The 19,471-nt window shown below is 40.9% G+C and overlaps 1 protein-coding gene across 3 annotated transcripts in view; it reads left to right on the forward strand.

Moving 5' to 3' along the window:
* LOC115136710 (endothelial cell-selective adhesion molecule-like) overlaps positions 1-19,471 on the forward strand; it is an 83,779-nt gene that overhangs the window by 34,512 nt on the left and 29,796 nt on the right. The window contains exon 1 of one of the 3 annotated variants that reach the window (XM_029672410.2): positions 11,226-11,580. The exons of the other annotated variants lie outside the window; for them this stretch is intronic. Within the exon in view, the coding sequence (XP_029528270.2) occupies positions 11,535-11,580 (46 nt within the window). The 5' untranslated portion in view covers positions 11,226-11,534. Of the gene's footprint in view, positions 1-11,225; positions 11,581-19,471 lie in introns of those variants that run through there. 3 annotated transcript variants of the gene reach the window in all.

Raw genomic sequence — 19,471 nt, forward strand, 5'->3', positions numbered from 1 at the left:
CTATTAGCGCACACCTCGCTAACTAGCTCGCCATTTCACATCGGTTACACCAGTCTCATCTCGGGAGTTGATAGGTTTGAAGTCATAAACAGCGCAATGCTTGACGCACGAAGAGCTGCTGGCAAAACGCACGAAAGTGTTTGAATGAATGCTTACGAGCCTGCTGCTGCCTACCACCGCTCAGTCAGACTGCTCTATCAAATCATAGACTTAGTTATAACATAATAACACAGAAATACGAGCCTTAGTTTCCGGATTCGACCATATTAATTACCTATCATCTCGAGAACAAGACGTTTATTCTTTCAGTGAAATACGGAACCGTTCTGTATTTTATCTAACGGGTGGCATCATTAGTCTAAATATTCCTGTTACATTGCACAACCTTCAATGTTATGTCATAATTATGTAAAATTCTGGCAAATTAGGCAGCCCAAACTGTTGCATATACACTGACTGCGTGCAATGAACGCAAGAGAAGTGACACAATTTCACCTGGTTAATATTGCCTGCTAACCTGGATTTCTTGTAGCTAAATATGCACGTTTTAAAATATGTACTTCTGTGTATTGATTTTAAGAAAGGCATTGATGTTCATGGTTAGGTACACATTGGAGCAACGATACGCACCGCATCGATTATATGTAACGCAGGACACGCTAGATAAATTAGTAATATCATCAACCATGTGTAGTTAACTAGTGATTATGATAGTTTTTTTTATAAGTTTAATGCTAGCTAGCAACTTAACTTGGCTTACTGCATTCGTAACAGGCAGTCTCCTCGTGGAGTGCAATGAGAGGCAGGTGGTTAGTGCGTTGGACTAGTTAACTGTAAGGTTGCAAGATTGAATCCCCCTAGCTGACAAGGCCGTCATTGAAAATAAGAATATGTTCTTAACTGACTTGCCTAGTGAAATAAAGGTGTACATTTTTTTTTTTTATGCCAAATCGGTGTCCAAAAATACCGATGTTTCCGATTGTTATGAAAACTTGAAATCGGCCCTACTTAATTGGCCGTTGCGATTAATCGGTCGACCTCTACTGTGAGCCAGGAGTTTGAGTTCAAGTCCCAGGTGAGGACATGTTAAATAATAATTTTGAGTATTGCATGATGGGCCCTGAAATTCCTCTCAGATAAGAGATCAGGTGAAATCTGAAATCAGATCACACAGCTTCTTAATTACAGGCCTGCATTAAGCTGTACCATGCTCCATGGTGTGATAGGCACTTAGGTAGAGAAGTGGCGAGGCAGAGAGACTCCTCCAGCCAACACTGACTCTGTCACTAGTCATCCTGTCAGCATTGCGGCCCTCTCACAGGGAAACACATGACAGAACATGGAGATTAAAGGGCCACAACGTGCCCTCCCAATTATCTCCCCCCCACACACACATTAATGAGTCTCCTTCAGAGATATTGTGTTAAACAGCTGCACATGTTTTTACAAAGGATTAAAATGAATGTATTTTTTTATTGTCAATTGCATACATTGTCCTCTGAATCACAGAGGTGCGTGGGGCTGCCCCATTGGGCACCCGGGGAGTTGTAGCCTAGTGGTTAGAGCGTTGGACTAGTAACCGGAAGGTTGCAAGTTCAAACCTCCAAACAGGCAGTTAACCCACTTCCTAGGCCGTCATTGAAAATAAGAATTTGTTCTTAACTGACTTGCCTAGTTAAATAAAGGTTAAAAGAAAAAGAACATTTAAGATGTACTGGTTGCATCACTGCCTGGTATGGCAACTGCTCGGCCTCCGACCGCAAGGCACTACAGAGGGTAGTGTGCACGGCCCAGTACCTCACTGGGGCCAAGCTTCCTGCCACCCAGGATCTCTATACCAGGCAGTGACAGAGGAAGGCCATAAAAATTGCCAAAGACTCCAGCCACCCCAGTCATAGACTTGTTCTCTCTGCTACCGCACAGCAAGCTGTACCGGAGCGCAAGTCTAGGTCCAAAAGGCTCTTTAACAGCTTCTACCCCCATGGAAAATGACCCCAAGCATACTTCCAAAGTTGTGGCAAAATATCTTCAGGACAACAAAGTCAAGTTATTGGAGTGGCCATCAAGGCCCTGACCTCAATCCTATAGAAAATTTGTGGGCAGTACCTGAAAAAATCATATGCGAGCAAGGAGGCCTACAAACCTGACTTAGTTACACCAGCTCTGTTAGGAGGAATGGGCCAAAATTCACCCAACTTATTGTGGGAAGCTTGTGGAAGGCTACCCAAAATGTTTGACCCAAGTTAAACAATTTAAAGGCAATGCTACCAAGTACTCATTGAGTGTATCTGAACTTCTAACCCACTGGGAATGTGATGAAAGAAATAAAAGGTGAAATAAATCATTCTCTCTACTATTATTCTGACATTTCACATTCTTAAAATAAAGTGGTGATCCTAACTGACCGAAGACAGGGAATTTTTACTTGGATTAATTGTCAGGAATTGTGAAAAACTGAGTTTAAATGTATTTAGCTAAGGTGTATGTAAACTTCCGACTTCAACTGTACATTACCTCAATCACCTCGACTAACCGGTGCCCCGCAGATTGTCTCTGTACCGGTACCCCCTGTATATTGACTCTGTACCGGTACCCCCTGTATATTGACTCTGTACCGGTACCCCCTGTATATTGACTCTGTACCGGTACCCCCTGTATATTGACTCTGTACCGGTACCCCCTGTATATTGACTCTGTACCGGTACACCCTGTATATTGACTCTGTACCGGTACACCCTGTATATTGACTCTGTACCGGTACACCCTGTATATTGACTCTGTACCTGTACCCCCTGTATATTGACTCTGTACCGGTACACCCTGTATATTGACTCTGTACCGGTACACCCTGTATATTGACTCTGTACCGGTACACCCTGTATATTGACTCTGTACCAGTACCCCCTGTATATTGACTCTGTACCAGTACCCCCTGTATATTGACTCTGTACCAGTACCCCTGTATATTGACTCTGTACCAGTACCCCTGTATATTGACTCTGTACCAGTACCCCCTGTATATTGACTCTGTACCAGTACCCCCTGTATATTGACTCTGTACCAGTACCCCCTGTATATTGACTCTGTACCGGTACACCCTGTATATTGACTCTGTACCGGTACCCCCTGTATATTGACTCTGTACCAGGTACCCCCTGTACATTGACTCTGTACCAGGTACCCCCTGTATATTGACTCTGTACCAGGTACCCCCTGTACATTGACTCTGTACCGGTACCCCCTGTATATTGACTCTGTACCAGTACACCCTGTATATTGACTCTGTACCAGGTACCCCCTGTATATTGACTCTGTACCGGTACCCCCTGTATATTGACTCTGTACCGGTACACCCTGTATATTGACTCTGTACCGGTACCCCCTGTATATTGACTCTGTACCGGTACACCCTGTATATTGACTCTGTACCGGTACACCCTGTATATTGACTCTGTACCGGTACCCCCTGTATATTGACTCTGTACCGGTACCCCCTGTATATTGACTCTGTATCAGTACCCCCTCTACATTGACTCTGTACCAGTACCCCCTGTATATTGACTCTGTACCAGTACCCCCTGTATATTGACTCTGTACCAGTACCCCCTGTATATAACCTCGCTATTGTTATTTTATTGCTGCTGTTTAATTATTTGTAACTTTTTTCCCCAATTTTTTTTTTTTCACTTAACACTTGTTTTTTCTTAACCAACAATGCTTTAAAAAGTTTTAAGGGCTTGTAAGTAAGCATTTCACTTTAAGGTCTACCTTCACCGATTGTATTCTGCACATATGACATAACATTTGATTTGATTTGTAACGGTCATGAGCTAATGGTCATCACGGTGATCAAGGGGAAGCTTGTTTCCTTCACAGTGATTTCCATCTCTCTTATTGGGATTAGCCACAATGCATTATTCAAGTCCAATCCATCTTCCTGTATCTCTGTGTGTGTGGGGAATAGTAAGACTGGCACAGATTCTGATATAGGAAGACTGTCCTAGTGCCACAGGCAGTTAGGAGATTTGGAGAATGGTCCTCTTTCAGTCCTGTATAGTGTTTAAAAGGGCTGTTCTTCCCTCTACATAGAATAGCCCAATGTGGTTTCATAGCTTCATAGTCTCTGAAGCCATATTTCAACATCAATCATGCATCTCACCACATGGGCCAGCAGAAAAATGTGTCCCTTTGGGGTGGCAAAGGTTTTAATAGTCTTATCTTATTCTCCCCATTCCTATGAACACATTGATATATGATACCCACTCCAAAAAAAGTTGCTTTCTATGTTCTTCACACCTTTTATATGGCTTGCTGTATGGGAGTCTATGCAATGCTATGTGAATGAAATGCATCAGAAATGTGGGCAAGTTCAGGAAAATATCAGGGAATAGTTGTGTGTGTGTGTGTGTGTGTAGAAGATCTGCATTGCTCTATTTGCCGTGACTGCTAACCATGAACTAGGTGGCGCATTCAGTTGACTTCATTTATTTTAAACCGTCGCAGCAGGACAAATGATTCAGGGCTGACCCTAAAGCCTGGTCCTGGTGACGTCCCTGTAATGCTGTATTCCATGACCTTTTCCTCTCCTAAAACCTACCTGTATCCAACCTCTCCTTAGAAGGGACCTGAACTATTTTGATTTTATCTCTCACTGGCATGAATCTAAAATCAGCTTTGCTGGTGAAATATTTCTTTCTCCCTGAAGTGCTTTTCCTTAAGGTGTTTTTCCATTGATAAATGAATAATGTGATTTAGTGGTATTTGAGAGAGCCGGAGGGAGAGGGGTTGTGGGAGTTAGAGCCCATGTGTGCATGCAGAATCAATTTGAACACAATCAAAACTTTAAAGGGATTAAAGCGTCTGTGATGAGATAGCATACTCAAAATGGTTTAAAATAGCTGCAGAGATTTACGCTAATGTAATCCAATTTAAAGGAGCCTCCTTCAAATATTTATTATTTAAGAACCATCTGTTTGAAGCCCCGGGGGTCAGACACGTACAGTATATGCACACAGTCTACCACAAAGAAGGCTATATTATTGTCCTATATCACTAACTGCCTCCCACCATCCATAACCCAACTCACCCCCCATATACCTCTCACTCAGTGGAGGCTGCTGAGGGGAGAACGGCTCATAATAATGGCATCAAACACATTGAAACCATAGCTGTGTTTGAATACTCATACTAACGGTACTAACCATACTATTTGTGACATAAATTGAGTATGTAGTGTGCTTATTGGTCATAGTATGGATATAGTTAGTATGCCAAAAGTTCCCGGATGTCGTACTAAATTCTCCAAAATACGAAGTATACACGCAGTGGACACTATTTCCGTACTTTTAGGGCCCATAATGCTATTCTTCAGAAAATGGGTGTGATTTTACAACATGTTAAGAAAATGTTGAGCATTACAGCAGTATGTACCGCTGGTATGTTAACTAGTTACACAATGTTAGTTGGCTGCTAATACATCTGGCTATCTACTCCGATTTCAGACCACTCTCGTCTGAGTGTGCCAGAGTGCAGAATAACTTATGAATTTATGAACGCTCACCACCTGTTGAATATGGCCGGTGTCAGTGAACGTCAGCAAAAAAAGCATGATTAAATTGTTGCCAGCAGCACAGTTACAGTACAGTCTCCAACACTCTGGATAACATGAAAACAGCCCAACCAGCTCTGCTAGGGTGAGTGAAATGGTAAGAGTAAGGTGTTTTCTCATTTGTGTCTGGCAGTAGCTAGCCGATGTTACCCTGTTGGCTTGGGTGTTTGACTACCTTTGTGAGGTCAGAACGCTTGGATCAACCCTACTCCTCGGCCAGAGCGTCCAGTGTGCGCCACGAGAGTGAAATTTACGAACACACTCGAAATCATAAAATGTCTAGCTAGTCATTTGTTATGCTAGCAAGCTAGCAAGAGGTTGTATTGCAACAGCATCAACTTCCAGTATACAGGCGAAGCGCTAGTACGCTCAACTGAAATGATACCGTTCGTTTACAGTATACTAAAATATACTAAGTATGTAGAATACAGTATGTTAGTATGGTTATTCTAACACAGCTCATGTGTTTGATGCATTTGATACCATTCCACTAATTCTGGTCCAGCCATTACCATGAACCTGTCCTCCCCAATTAAGGTGTCACCAACCTCCTGTACTCTCACTTTACCTTAATCCTCTTTTTACACAGGTTTAGCTTTATGGACTGTGGAATGTCAGGACACGTTTCGTAATAAAGCCTCATATTTTCCCATCATTGAATGCCACTCAGTCTGATATGTTACATCGGCCATGGCCCATTTATAAACTGTAGCCACCTTGCCACTCATTGTGCTGTCAGTCTCGCCTAGTCTCGCCGATGCTGGAGTGTGGGCATGGTTGTGTGTTTCAGCAAAGTACTGTAATCATTCATTTCATTTGTATTTTTGAAGGAGCATCCAGGCTGTATCACATCCGGCCGTGATTGGGAGTCCCATAAGGCGGCGCACAATTGGCCCAGCGTCGTCCGTGGTAGGCCATCATTGTAAATAAGAATTTGTTCTTAACTGACTTGCCTAGTTCAATAAAGGTTAAATAAAAAATATATGTTGTACTGATGGTGTTCAAAACGTAGGGAATATTGGTTTGTTGTTTTTCGTTGTGGATTTCAGAAGTTAAGCCTATATTTTTAACATGCTTGCTTGGATATAATTTAATTACTATCATGGATTATTATAGATTATTGATCATCTAAAAATGGAGGCGCCAAACATTTTGCCTGGCTACCCATCCACATCGCTCCGGGCAAACGTCACACCCACTAACGTTTCTCCTCCACGATGAGTCTGGATTTGATCTCCTCCCCGACGACTCCTCGAATGCGAACACATTGAAACCGTTTTGATTGGTCCCTGAAACCGATGGGTTGGGCCAGAGCCTGAACACACGTGGGTAGAGCTGCTTTTAGGGTGTAGTCATTGGCTTTGATACTCTGATTGGCTAGAGACGATCCAATCGCTGATGACTTGTTTTGTACAACGCTCCTCACTTAGACGTCAGCAGGAAAGGACTTCTATGGTGGCAGTCTAGCGATATATAGAGCAGTGGAATTAAATTCAGTATGTGTTACCAGGCTACAAAACATTGGCCATTGATATCAAATTAATCCACCACATCCATGTGATTCTAGTCTGTTGCTTAGTTGGTGATTCTTATAAAGATTTGCTGCCCCCTCTTGGCTGCTCATGGTAACTGAGACATTCTCAGCGGTCTCTTGTTTGAGTTCGACCAGCCTGATGGATCAGGCAACCAGCTCGGCATGACCATGACAGTGTTTGCTGAGATATTTTTTCCACAGATTTTAGAATCCTACATTTGACTTTTTTTTTTAATATGACTAAAGGGCCCACTATACTAATGCCTGTCTGTCATACATTTTTGGGGGAATAGATGAGTCTCGTTGTATTTCATAGGCAGGACGCATCTTTACAAAAAATATACCTTAATACAGTATAAAACCATGGTAGTTATTAAACATGCCAGTTGACAGTGATGTGTTTTACAGTGGCAGCTTTTCGAGGGTTTCTGTTGATGGATGTAGATTCATGATGATACACCTTCCAGTGTGTCTCATCTCTCTGCAGCAAAACACAACCCAGATGGAGAGTGGAGACCAAGCCAGGGATTAGGGAAGATTTTCCCTCATTTAATAAGCAATTGAATGACACAGTTCTGGGGATAAACCTAGTCCAAGAAGAAGCGCAAGAATAGTCACAGGAATATATAGCATTATCCTGCATTAAGGTGGAGTGTATCATTTCAAATAACCATTCCCATTCATCATTCTAATCTACAACACATTCCAATACTCGTTCGCATTAGGATACACTGTATTATTATCCACCAAGTCTGGAGGGCTTAGACTTAGCTGCAGATAGTTGTATAGAATTGTTCCCATAGGTATGCAAACTATGATACAAATTCATGGTCATAAAGTATCACTCTAAATACATTTTTCCATAATGACGCAATCCATCCTAATCCAATCACATTTTACATCTATTTTCCCATAGGGTTCCATGTAGAGTCCTCTGTGAAAATGTTTTTTACATAGATAGCAAAAGGGTTCTACCTGAAACCAATAATGGTTCTCCTACACTCTAAAAACTCTCACTCTCAAATTAAAACTGGGGGAACCTCTAAGTTCTTCAACAATGGTTGCTCGAATAAACGTATGGGGTTAAAAAAAATTACCCTCCCCCCCTTCAATTATTAATCAGCATAACAATAACACTACATTTTAGTTGTCAGTGTTTTATGATTTTAGTGGCAAAGCAGAAGTCAAAAATCGAGATGAACTCCCAGCAGTTCAATCGGTATATTTTCTGGCGTGTTAATGTGTTGATATCCTTCGTACCCATAGCCAGAATGATTTTGTAGTGCATGGTGATCGAACAGGTTTCCAGTTATATTCATCAGCCATGTAGGGAGGGTGAATTCTAGGAATACAAAAATAATAATTATACAGATGATTAACAAAACGTGCACACGACAGTATTCATGCAATGGTTTTTGTGGTAAATGTGAATGAAACCGCTGTTTACTTTTGACAACCGTTATCATACACGTACCTTGTCCATAATGTAGAGACCTCTGGGATCTTCATTGAAGAGGTCAGGGATGAGGAAGATGGCTGCTGTGACTGAGTCCTATAAAGTTTTAGAGAAACCAGTGGTATAAAGTACTTAAGTAAAAATACTACTTAAGTAGTTTTGAGGTATCTGTACTTTCCTATTAATATTTTTGACACTTTTACTCCACTACATTCCAAATTCCTAAGGCACACGCACATCTGAGCAAACATTTTGCAGGTCAGTGATACTATCAAAAGCAGTGTGCGGTTTCCTTTTTCACTCCACTACATTCCTAAAGAAAATAATTTACTTTTTACTCCTTACATTTTCCCTGACATCCAAAAGTTAAATTTTGAATGCTTAGCAGGACAGGAAAATTGTCTAATTCACACATTTATCAAGAGCGCCTCCCTGGTCATCCCTACTGCCTCTGATCTGGCAGACCCACTGAACACAAATGCTTTGTTTGTAAATTATTATTATTATTATTTTTTTTCACCTTTATTTAACCAGGTAGGCAAGTTGAGAACAAGTTCTCATTTACAACTGCGACCTGGCCAAGATAAAGCAAAGCAGTTCGACAGATACAACGACAGAGTTACACATGGAGTAAAACAAACATACAGTCAATAATACAGTATAAACAAGTCTATATACAATGTGAGCAAATGAGGTGAGAAGGGAGGTAAAGGCAAAAAAAGGCCATGGTGGCAAAGTAAATACAATATAGCAAGTAAAACACTGGAATGGTAGTTTTGCAATGGAAGAATGTGCAAAGTAGAAATAAAAATAATGGGGTGCAAAGGAGCAAAATAAATTAATTAATTAAATACAGTTGGGAAATGTCTGAGTGTTGAACTGTGCCCCTGGGTATCAGTAAATTAAACCAGAAAATCATGTTTGCTTAATATAAGGAATGTGAAATTATTTATAATTTTACTTTTGATACTTAAGTACATTTTAAAACAGAGTATTTTTCGACTTTTACTCAAGTAGTATTTTACTGGGTGACTCACTTTTTCATTTTTCTTTAAATTTAAGTATGAAAATTGAGTACTTTTCCCCACTGAGAGAAACCATTAATAAAAATGTGATAGCCTACATGTGATCTGCATAACATGCGACAAACCAATACCAATTGTACATACCTTTTTGTGCGCCTCCTCATCAGTATACCTGCAGAAATAAGTAGGAAGTTCAGTCATCTGCACCCAATGCAGCTATAGCCGTCAACATATTCTTACCACTTTGTTGATTGACATCCGTTGCATTATGCCCATTTTCTGTTTTAGAAAGAATTTTAAAAGGGAGGACGTGCCAAACAACACAGCCATTTGCACAAATATGAAAGATAGAGGGTGTCATCATAAAACAATATCAATTTAGATCATATAAGGTAGAAACCTTACCTTAAATTGAGGCGATCTTAAAAATGTTCTGTTAAGTACCTGCACCTGCTGTTTTCGCAAATTCAAATCTCAATTTTTCAGTTGGGCAGGTAGTTCTTGGGGGTTCTTGCAGGAACCTAAGGAGGTTCCTTGATTAACCCCACCTCCTATGGGGTTCTTGGAAGTGCCTTTTGGGTGCATTTTTAGTGCCAAAGAACTTTGAGGATCTTAGAAGAACCCTTGTTGAACCCCTAACTTTTAGAGTGTATTGGGACAGGCGAAGAACCCTTTTATGTTATAGATTGAACCTTTTTATCTAAGAGTGTAGCACTGCTCTTTTAGAACACACTCATCATTTCTCAGTAAAGATAATGCCCCCATCTCAAGCAGAAAAATGTGTTTTTATCCCTAACAGGATTAGAGAGTCACGCCAAATCAGAAAAAACAATCCAGGGTCTATTTTGTGGAATAACACAATGGCTGATACAATGATGACGCTATTAAACTCATGGGTCATCCACTTACTTCAGTCAGTCTGACAGCATCAGCTTTGATGACTGTTATGGCAAGTTGGGACTTTCATTGGCGTAAGAGTGGACGTTGGCATTCTCCATTGGCGCATTGGTTCTCATTTGTCTTGGGAATTTCTGTGGAACAACGGTCTCTAATAAACTTCAATGCAAGTTCAGGTTCAGTACATGAATCAAGTAGTTTTATTTAGGCCTATCCATTTCTGTTAGTATATGTCTTCAAAACCTGTGCAGGCTAAGAGACTTGTCTGAGATGAGAAAATAAATGTAATTTAATGTAACTAATACTGCAAATATGAGAATGAGAATCCAGTCATAGCAACAGCTAGCAGCAGAGACTGTTGTCAAAGTGACCATGTGTTAGCCTACCTCATCTTTGTGTCCAGCTGAGCTGTTGAACTTGGGTCACGTGAAGCAAGAGTCAGTCAGGTTTGAATTATTGAGCCAGGGATTGTTTAGGGATTAGTCCATAGGTGCTTCACGGCATAAATTAAACAAGGGCCACCATAGCAATGGGGTCACATGATACCAGGGGAAATAAGTCACTGCCACTATAAGCCCAGAACAAGATGCCTGCACTTACGTCAGACCGATGCCCAGTTGCGCCCCCCCCCCCCTCTTTATCGCTCTTGCGCTCGCTCTCTCTCTCTCTGTGTCACTCTCTCTAATTTGCCCAGCTGAATACACTTTAATTCCAGAAAGAAAATAACCGGGGTGCAGTCACACTGTAGCTGTTGAGCAGCCCCTAGCCTAGCTAGATGTACGTGTGTGTGCGGACTTGTCCCTCTTGCTGAACGTGTGTTTGCGGTTATGGAGACTGGGGTTAAGACCCTCTTCTTATAGGGTTATTGTTTTTGTGGACTAGGGATTTGAGACCCTCGTCACGTCACGCTGAGGGGGTTGTCTGTCCGTGTGTGGAGGGGGTTATTCTGTGTGTGTGTGTGTGGGACCTAGCTCCAAGCTGGCGGATCGGGAGGACTCAGATTGCTCGGATCAGATGATCCATCTTCAGCTGACCATCTCAGGGGACTGGCCAGCACCCTGTGAGTGAGCCTGCCCACCACCATAGTCTAGTTCAATCTCTCCTCTTTTTCTCCTTCTCTTATCTCTCATTTCACTCTCATTCCATTCATTCAATTCTCATCATCCAATCTTTCTCATTCCAACTCTCCATGCTCCTCTACTTCTCCTCTCCACTTTTATTTGATCATCTGCTCTTCCTCTACCTCTTTTGAATGCTTTGGTTGTAGGCTGATGGATGATACTTTAGGTTTTATTGCTCTGCGTTATGTCTTTATGATTATCCTGAGTGTAGTTATACAAGTTATTTATTGGCATATAGTCTTGATATTTTCTAGTAGGAGATATGGGCTAGACCTGGTCGTTAAATGGGATCTAGTGAGCAGTTCTCCAACAGTTCAATCAACTAAATGCTTGAGATTATTTTATGCATATCCAGATATTTCTAATGCTTGACATTAGCGTATGTCTCTTTAGAAATTTCAATCAACACAAATGTTTGACTATCTTATGTATTTTTTGATATCCCAAATGGTTCAAATGTTTGAGGTAAGCTTATGAATGTATTTAATTTATTTTTGATCTGAAGTGTCATTTTGTTTGAGGTCCTGTAGGCTATATCATCAATATAACTATGTTACAGTTCAAGTTTACAGCAAACAATTCAGGGTTGTCTGACCACACATAGGAACAAACAGAACTTGGTAACCGTGTACAACATCCCAAATGTGGGTAAATGATTGATTTGTGAGATCTGTGACCTCCATTTTGGTCTCTGTGGACCCGAGTCCAGCTGAATGTTGCCCAGATTACGTAAAAGCCCTCTCAAACAGCTGTGGGGGATGACAGAATTTTACCCACTATTAATCAAGGCACTGTATTTATTCTGCTTTTGATCTTATTTTTTTATATTTAATGTGCTCCGTCTTCCCCTTCAATTAATCTCATCTGGGCTTTGTAGGTTTACGTCTGGCCAGTATTTGTAGTGTTAGGGGGATTACCAGTAGCAGTGTTGAATTATGATAGCTGAATAAAAACAGATTGCAAGAGAGGGCTATACAGATATCAAGATGATGTCAAGGAAGACCTAAATGTGAGTTTTGCTCCTGACCTCTTACTGTAGGTTGACTTTCATTGGCTTCAAGGCTCGGTCATTTATGTGAAGCACCCTGTGACAAGTAGGGCTGGCATAATTACCGTGTCACCAACGGTTATGGATGAAGACCAGAATGAAAGTAAAATAGTTTTTTATTGTGGAACGAACAGCTGACCGGAGACGGGACAGACATGCATTTGTGTGGATGAGTCCATTTCTGTTATAACATGGACTCTACAATGTGGTGAAACTTTGTTGCTCCTTGCTGAAAACAAGCATGGTGTTGTAGCAAACGAGTCATCCGTGATCTAGGAGATCCCCCCCCCCCTCTCTCTCTACAACAGTAGCATCAGCAGTCAGAAGAGGAGAGGAGAAAATGTGCGTCTTAATGGTTATTATGGTGACTGGTTATTTGGCTGACCAATAACCGTCATCCACAATTCCATGACCCTCACAGCCCTAATGACAAGTGATGTCATACTTGAATATTTAACTGAACTGACAAGATTGGAAGAGTTTCGTGGACTGCAATTCACTGCTTAAAACAGTTTAATGTTGGCAGATGTGTGGAAGCAATATGGCGGAAGCTTCACAACTAAATCGCCTTTACCTAGGGCTGTGGCGGTCACGAAATTTCGTCAGCCAGTTATTGTCAAGCAAATAACTGTCGATCTCACGGTAATTCACTGTTTATTAACCTAAACACATTTAGCATCTCCTGGCTTTCACACACAGCCTACAAGCCATTGATGCAGACCTTTGGAACATCTACATTTTAAAAAGTTGAATAAATCCATGTAATATAGCCTACACCTTCACAATAAATCAATTATTTATTTCAGACAGGTTTAAAGAAGCATGATATGAAGATCATGTAGTCTATTTCAGAAGAACATAATAGCATACTCTTGAGTTGTCCTGATCTGGCTATGACAAATGGCTTTGGGCTACACTAGTTCATTTAGCAGATGAGATTTGCTTAGAATTCCAGTGCATTATTTTATAGTATGAAGAATACAATTGAACAAAGCTGAATAAAATAGAAAGGATATTTTCTCCAAGCGATTTTAGGGAGTGCGCACATGCGTCTATTCTGTGTTGAGTGGTTAACAAAGAAATAGGTACTTATATATGCTTAATTTATAGTTACTAATGTAACTTTAGTTGTTCTAATAACTTTGCGACTAATAGTGATTTGAAAAAATATGCTTGAAAGGCATGAGCTCTGCTTTTGTTTTTTATGTGCTGTACACAACAGCCTATCATTAACAATTTGACAAGCACTTGGCAATGCCTCCAATTTCACTGCAGCATCCCCTTTGTGGCCGTAATGCACCCTAAAAACATCCATTCCTTTTGTGGCCGTCGTACCCTTGGCCTGGAATGCTGCATTGTACCCTTCTCCCTCGGTGCTGCGTGTTCCGAGGCATCTCTCACTCACATGACTCTCCATTATATGATCGGGTCTTTCTCACAGGCTACAGGTGAAGACAGACACATTGGGGACGTAACTGCGTGAGTCCTTATCCAATTCCGAGGTACATATGGAATATATTTACTTTTCGTCAGCCAACAAGATGAGTAGGCCTAACGAACAGCAAAAGCACGAGCCTATGTCAATCCACAGTCCCCCGTAGTACAAAGTCAACCTATTCTGTACGAAAAATAAATACTCCAAAAATAGTCTGGGACAGTTGTGGGATGCGATAGATCCCAAATGAATACAACCACTAGCATCAAAAAATAACTTTTTATGCAATGTGGCTGATGCAACAGATCAGAACGTTTAGCTTAAAATGTTGATGAACTATTAGGCTATTTCTTCACATTATAAGCACAGCAATGAGCACATGGCAGTAGGCTATATTCGCGAATGTTCCATTAGTGGAAAACACCATTATCAAAAGTGACAGCAAATGTGAATATGCATGTAATGCTTTTATTATAAAGATGCATTGTTATGATGAAAATGATCTTCCCCAAACTTGACTCACTCGCTGCTTATGTACAGCACCTTGCAAAAGTATTCACCCCCTTGGTGTTTTTCCTATTTTGTTGCATTACAACCTGTAACCAAGAGGGGCGCCCACCAAAAATCACGGACCAGGCAAGGAGGGCATTAATCAGAGACTTTTACATTTAAGTCATTTAGCAGACGCTCTTATCCAGAGCGACTTACAAATTGGAGAGGCAACAAGGAGACCAAAGACAACCCTGAAGGAGCTGAAAAACTCCACAGCAGAGATTGGAGTATCTGTCCATTGGACCAATTTAAGCCGTATACTCCACAGAGCTGGGCTGTACAGAAGAGTGGCAAGAAAAAAGCCATTGCTTATTCGCAAAATGGCATGTGGGTGACTCCCAAAACATATGAAAGAATGTACTCTGGTCAGATGAGACTAAAATTGAGCTTTTAGGCCATCAAGGAAAACGCTATGTCTGGCGCAAACCCAACACCTCTCATCACCCCGAGAACACATCCCAGTGAAGCATAGTGGTGGCAGCATCATGCTGTGGGGATGTTTTTCATCAGCAGGGACTAGGAAACTGGTCTGAATTGATGGAATGCTGGATGGTGCTAAATACAAGGAAATCCTTGAGGGAAACTGGTTTCAGTCTTCCAGAGATTTGAGATTGGGACTGAGGATCACCTTCCAGCAGGACAATGACCCTAAGCATACGGCTAAAGCAACACTTGGGTGGTTTAAGGGGAAACATTTAAATGTATTGGAATGGCCTAGTCAATGCCCAGACCTCAATCAAATTGAGAATCTGTGGTATGACTTAAAGATTGCAATACACCAGTGGAACCCATCCGACTTCAAGGAGCTGGAGCAGTTTTGCCTTGAAGAATGGGCAAAAATCCCAGTGGCTAGATGTGGCAAGCTTATTGTTACGGATACCAGTATCCTGTGTGTGTGTTTCTTTTCTCCCCTTCTCCCCTCACAGGTGAAAATCATCACTCCCCAATCAGTCACCAATCATCAATCAGAAGACACACCTCCTCCTGTTTCCTACCCTATCACAGTTCCTTTCCCTTGGTTTAAAAACCCTGTCAGTTGTTTGCTCTAGAGCTCAATCTCTCTGTAAATGCCATGTCTGTAGATCTCTCTGTTGCACTCTCTTTATGTATTGAGCTATCTTTTGTTTGAGCACCTCCATAGCACTTTGTCCCCACCTGTGAGTATTGTTTTTGGTTATGGTGTTTGTTTTCTGGTGGGAAAAGGGGGAACCAAGACAAGTCGCCCATGTGCATACACTACCCGTAGGTAAACTTTGTTAAATACACTAGTTAGAACTGGGCGGACCACCCACTGTATTTTTGGTTAGTTAGCTGTTGTTAAAGTAGGCTAGTCTAGCTTAGGGCTGTTTTTGAATACTTATTATTTCTTTCCTTGGGTCCAGCTCAGCCCCTTTTCCTGCTCCCCCCATTACCGTGTGTTTTACAATAAACCTTGAGTTTGACGGTAGATTTCAGTTGTCGTGGTTATTTCGTTCTCACTTTGACTTTGTCACTATTATAAATTGCATGAGTTATGTTACGGGTCTCATTACCATCCCCCCTAGACTGTCGGGCCAAAGGGGATTCGTAACACTTATAGAGACATACCCCGAGCGACTTGCGACCGTAATTGCTGCAAAAGGTGACTCTACAAAGTATTGACCGGGGGGTGAATAGTTACTCACGCTCAATGTTAACGTTTTTTGTCTTATTTCTTGTTTGTTTCACAATAAAAAATGTTTAGCATCTTCAAAGTGGTAGGCATGTTGTGTAATTCAAATTATACTAACCCCCCAAAAAACATTTTAATTCCAGGTTGTAAGACAACAAAATAGGAAAAATGCCAAAGGGGCTGAATACTTTCGCAAGCCACTGTATGCAAGTTAGGCTCTACACCCCTTGTATAGTGGATTTATGTGCTTTATTTTAAGAAGTTATTTGGCCACTTTAGTTGTGATACAAACCTTGTGAAAACATATAGGCTAGGCTACATGAGGTGATTTGAAAAGTTGCAAAAATAGGCATTGTTCTGATGCTGGGCATCATTCACAAGTGATAATATATAATTAACATGTGATAGGCTAGTATTGTTACCCATCAGACTATTCTTGATTTAATCTGGTCTTTATGTATCCTAAATAATATACAGTGCATTCGGAAAGTATTCAGACCCCTTGACTTCTTTCACATTTTGTTACGTTAGAGTTATTCTAAAATGAAATAAAGAGTTTTTTTGCCCTCATCAATCTACACACAATATCCCATAATGACAATCCAAAAACAGGTTTTTAGAAATGTTGGCAAATTTATTACAACAAAAAAACTGAAATAACACATTTACAGTTGAAATCGGAAGTTTACATACACTTAGGTTGGAGTCAATAACTTGTTTTTTAACCACTCCACAAATGTCTTGTTAATAACAAACTATAGTTTTGGCAAGTCAGTTAGGGCATCTACTTTGTGCATGACACAAGTAATTTTTCCAACAATTGTTTGCAGACAGATTATTTCACTTATAATTCACTATCACAATTCCATTGGGTCAGAAGTTTTACATTGTCGTGGCAGAATCAGGATTGTTGAGGTAACATTTATAAATGAGATGTTTTATTCATTTTATTGCTGCTTATGTGAGATATTTGTCATTGGAATGTATTATTTTGGATAATACTGTTTGCAGTTTGCAGTTGTCCCTTTCCTGCTAGGGCTAAGTTACATTGGGCCCCAGAGAGGGGAAAGGTTAGTCTTATCTGTGAATGTGTCTGTAAACTATTCCTAAACTATGTGAAGGGATGGTGTGATAAATGGGGAACCAGATTGGTGGCTCCATAATGTCTGTGCCAGTCACTGTATCTCTGATCTTGTCCAGGAGGGAGTGTCTAAAATGACAATCGATATATATATATATATATATACCATTGGATGAGGTAATGTCTTGTTACTATTTTGTACCAAGAACGAGATAAGAGCTTCGTTTAGGAGACCAAACTGAACGATAATTTATAGCTAAATACTGCCTGGCGATGGGATACTCCTCTAAAGTAAAATCTTTCTTTGTGTAATGTTCTTAAGATCTGTTATTTGTCATGTCGACTAGGGGGGTGGATCTTTGCTATAAAGGATCTCAGTTGCCATTATGTTGACACTCAGAGAATTCATTTATAGACCCTGAATTGATCTGAGAGTCACAGGGTTGTGATGGAGCTCATATAATTAAAGATGGACTTTATGATAACTCTGACTTGTGTGTGGTTTGCTCTCATGATTTGGTAATACAGGAAATTTCCACGACAACATACACTGTGCCTTTAAACAGCTTGGAAAATTCCAGAAAATGATGTCATGGCTTTATAAGTCTGATAGGCTAATTGACATAATTTGAGTCAATTGGAGGTGTACCTGTTGATGTATTTCAAGGCCTACCTTCAAACTCAGTGCCTCTTTGCTTGACATCATGGGAAAATCAAAAGAAATCAGCCAAGACCTCAATGTTTTTTAAAATCTTATTGTTTTAGATCTCCACAAGTCTGGTTCATCCATGGGAGGAATTTCCAAACGCCTGGATGTACCACATTCATGTGTACAAACAATAGTACGCAAGTATCAACACCATGGGACCACACAGCTGTCATACCGCTGAGGAAGGAGATGCGTTCTGTCTCCTAGAGATGAACTTACTTTGGTGCGAAAAGTGCAAATCAATCCCAGAACAACAGCAAAGGACCTTGTGAAGATGCTGGAGGAAACGGGTACAAAAGTATCTATATCCACAGTAAAACGAGTCCTATATCGACATAACCTGAAAGGCCGCTCAGCAAGGAAGAAGCCACTGCTCCAAAACCGCCATAAAAAAAGCCAGACTACAGTTTACAACTGCACATGGGGCCAAAGATCGTACTTTTTGGAGAAATGTCCTCTGGTCTGATGAAACAGAAATTGAACTGTTTGGCCACAATGGCCATCGTTATGTTTGGAGGAAAAAGGGGGGGGAGGCTTGCAAGCCGAAGAACACCATCCCAACCGTGAAGCACGGGGGTGGCAGCATCATGTTGTGGGGGTGCTTTGCTGCAGGAGGGACTGGTACACATAACAAAATAGATGGCATCATGAGGGAGGTAAATGATGTGGATATATTGAAGCAACATCTCAAGACATCAGTCAGGAAGTTAAAGCTTGTTCGCAAATGGGTCTTCTAAATGGACAATGACCCCAAGCATACTTCTAAAGTTGTGGCAAAATGGCTTTAAGGACAACAAAGTCTAGGTATTGGAGTGGCCATCACAAAGCCCTGACCTCAATCCTATAGAAGATTTGTGGGCAGAACTGAAAAAGTGTGTGCCAGCAAGGAGGCCAACGAACCTGACTCCGTTACACCAGCTCTGTCAGGAGGAATGGGCCACAATTCACCCAACTTATTGTGGGAAGCTTGTGGAAGGTTACCCAAAATGTTTGACCCAAGTTAAACAATTTAAAAGCAATGCTACCAAACACTAATTGAGTGCATGTAAACTTCTGGGACCCACTGGGATGAAATAAATGCTGAAATAAATCATTCTCTCTACTATTATTCTGACATTTCACATTAAATTAAAGTGGTTATCCTAACTGACCTAAGACAGAGAATGTTTACTCAGGTTAAATGTCAGGAATTGTGAAAAACGGAGTTTAAATGTATTTAGCTAAGTTGTATGTAAACCTCCGACTTCAACTGTACATAAGAATTTAGACACTTTACTCAGTCCTTTGTTGAAGCACCTTTGGCAGCGATTACAGCCTGGAGTCTTCTTGGGTATAACACTACAAGCTTAGCACA

The sequence above is a fragment of the Oncorhynchus nerka genome, linkage group LG11, assembly GCF_034236695.1.
Source record: "Oncorhynchus nerka isolate Pitt River linkage group LG11, Oner_Uvic_2.0, whole genome shotgun sequence".
NCBI classification, from domain to species: domain Eukaryota; kingdom Metazoa; phylum Chordata; class Actinopteri; order Salmoniformes; family Salmonidae; genus Oncorhynchus; species Oncorhynchus nerka.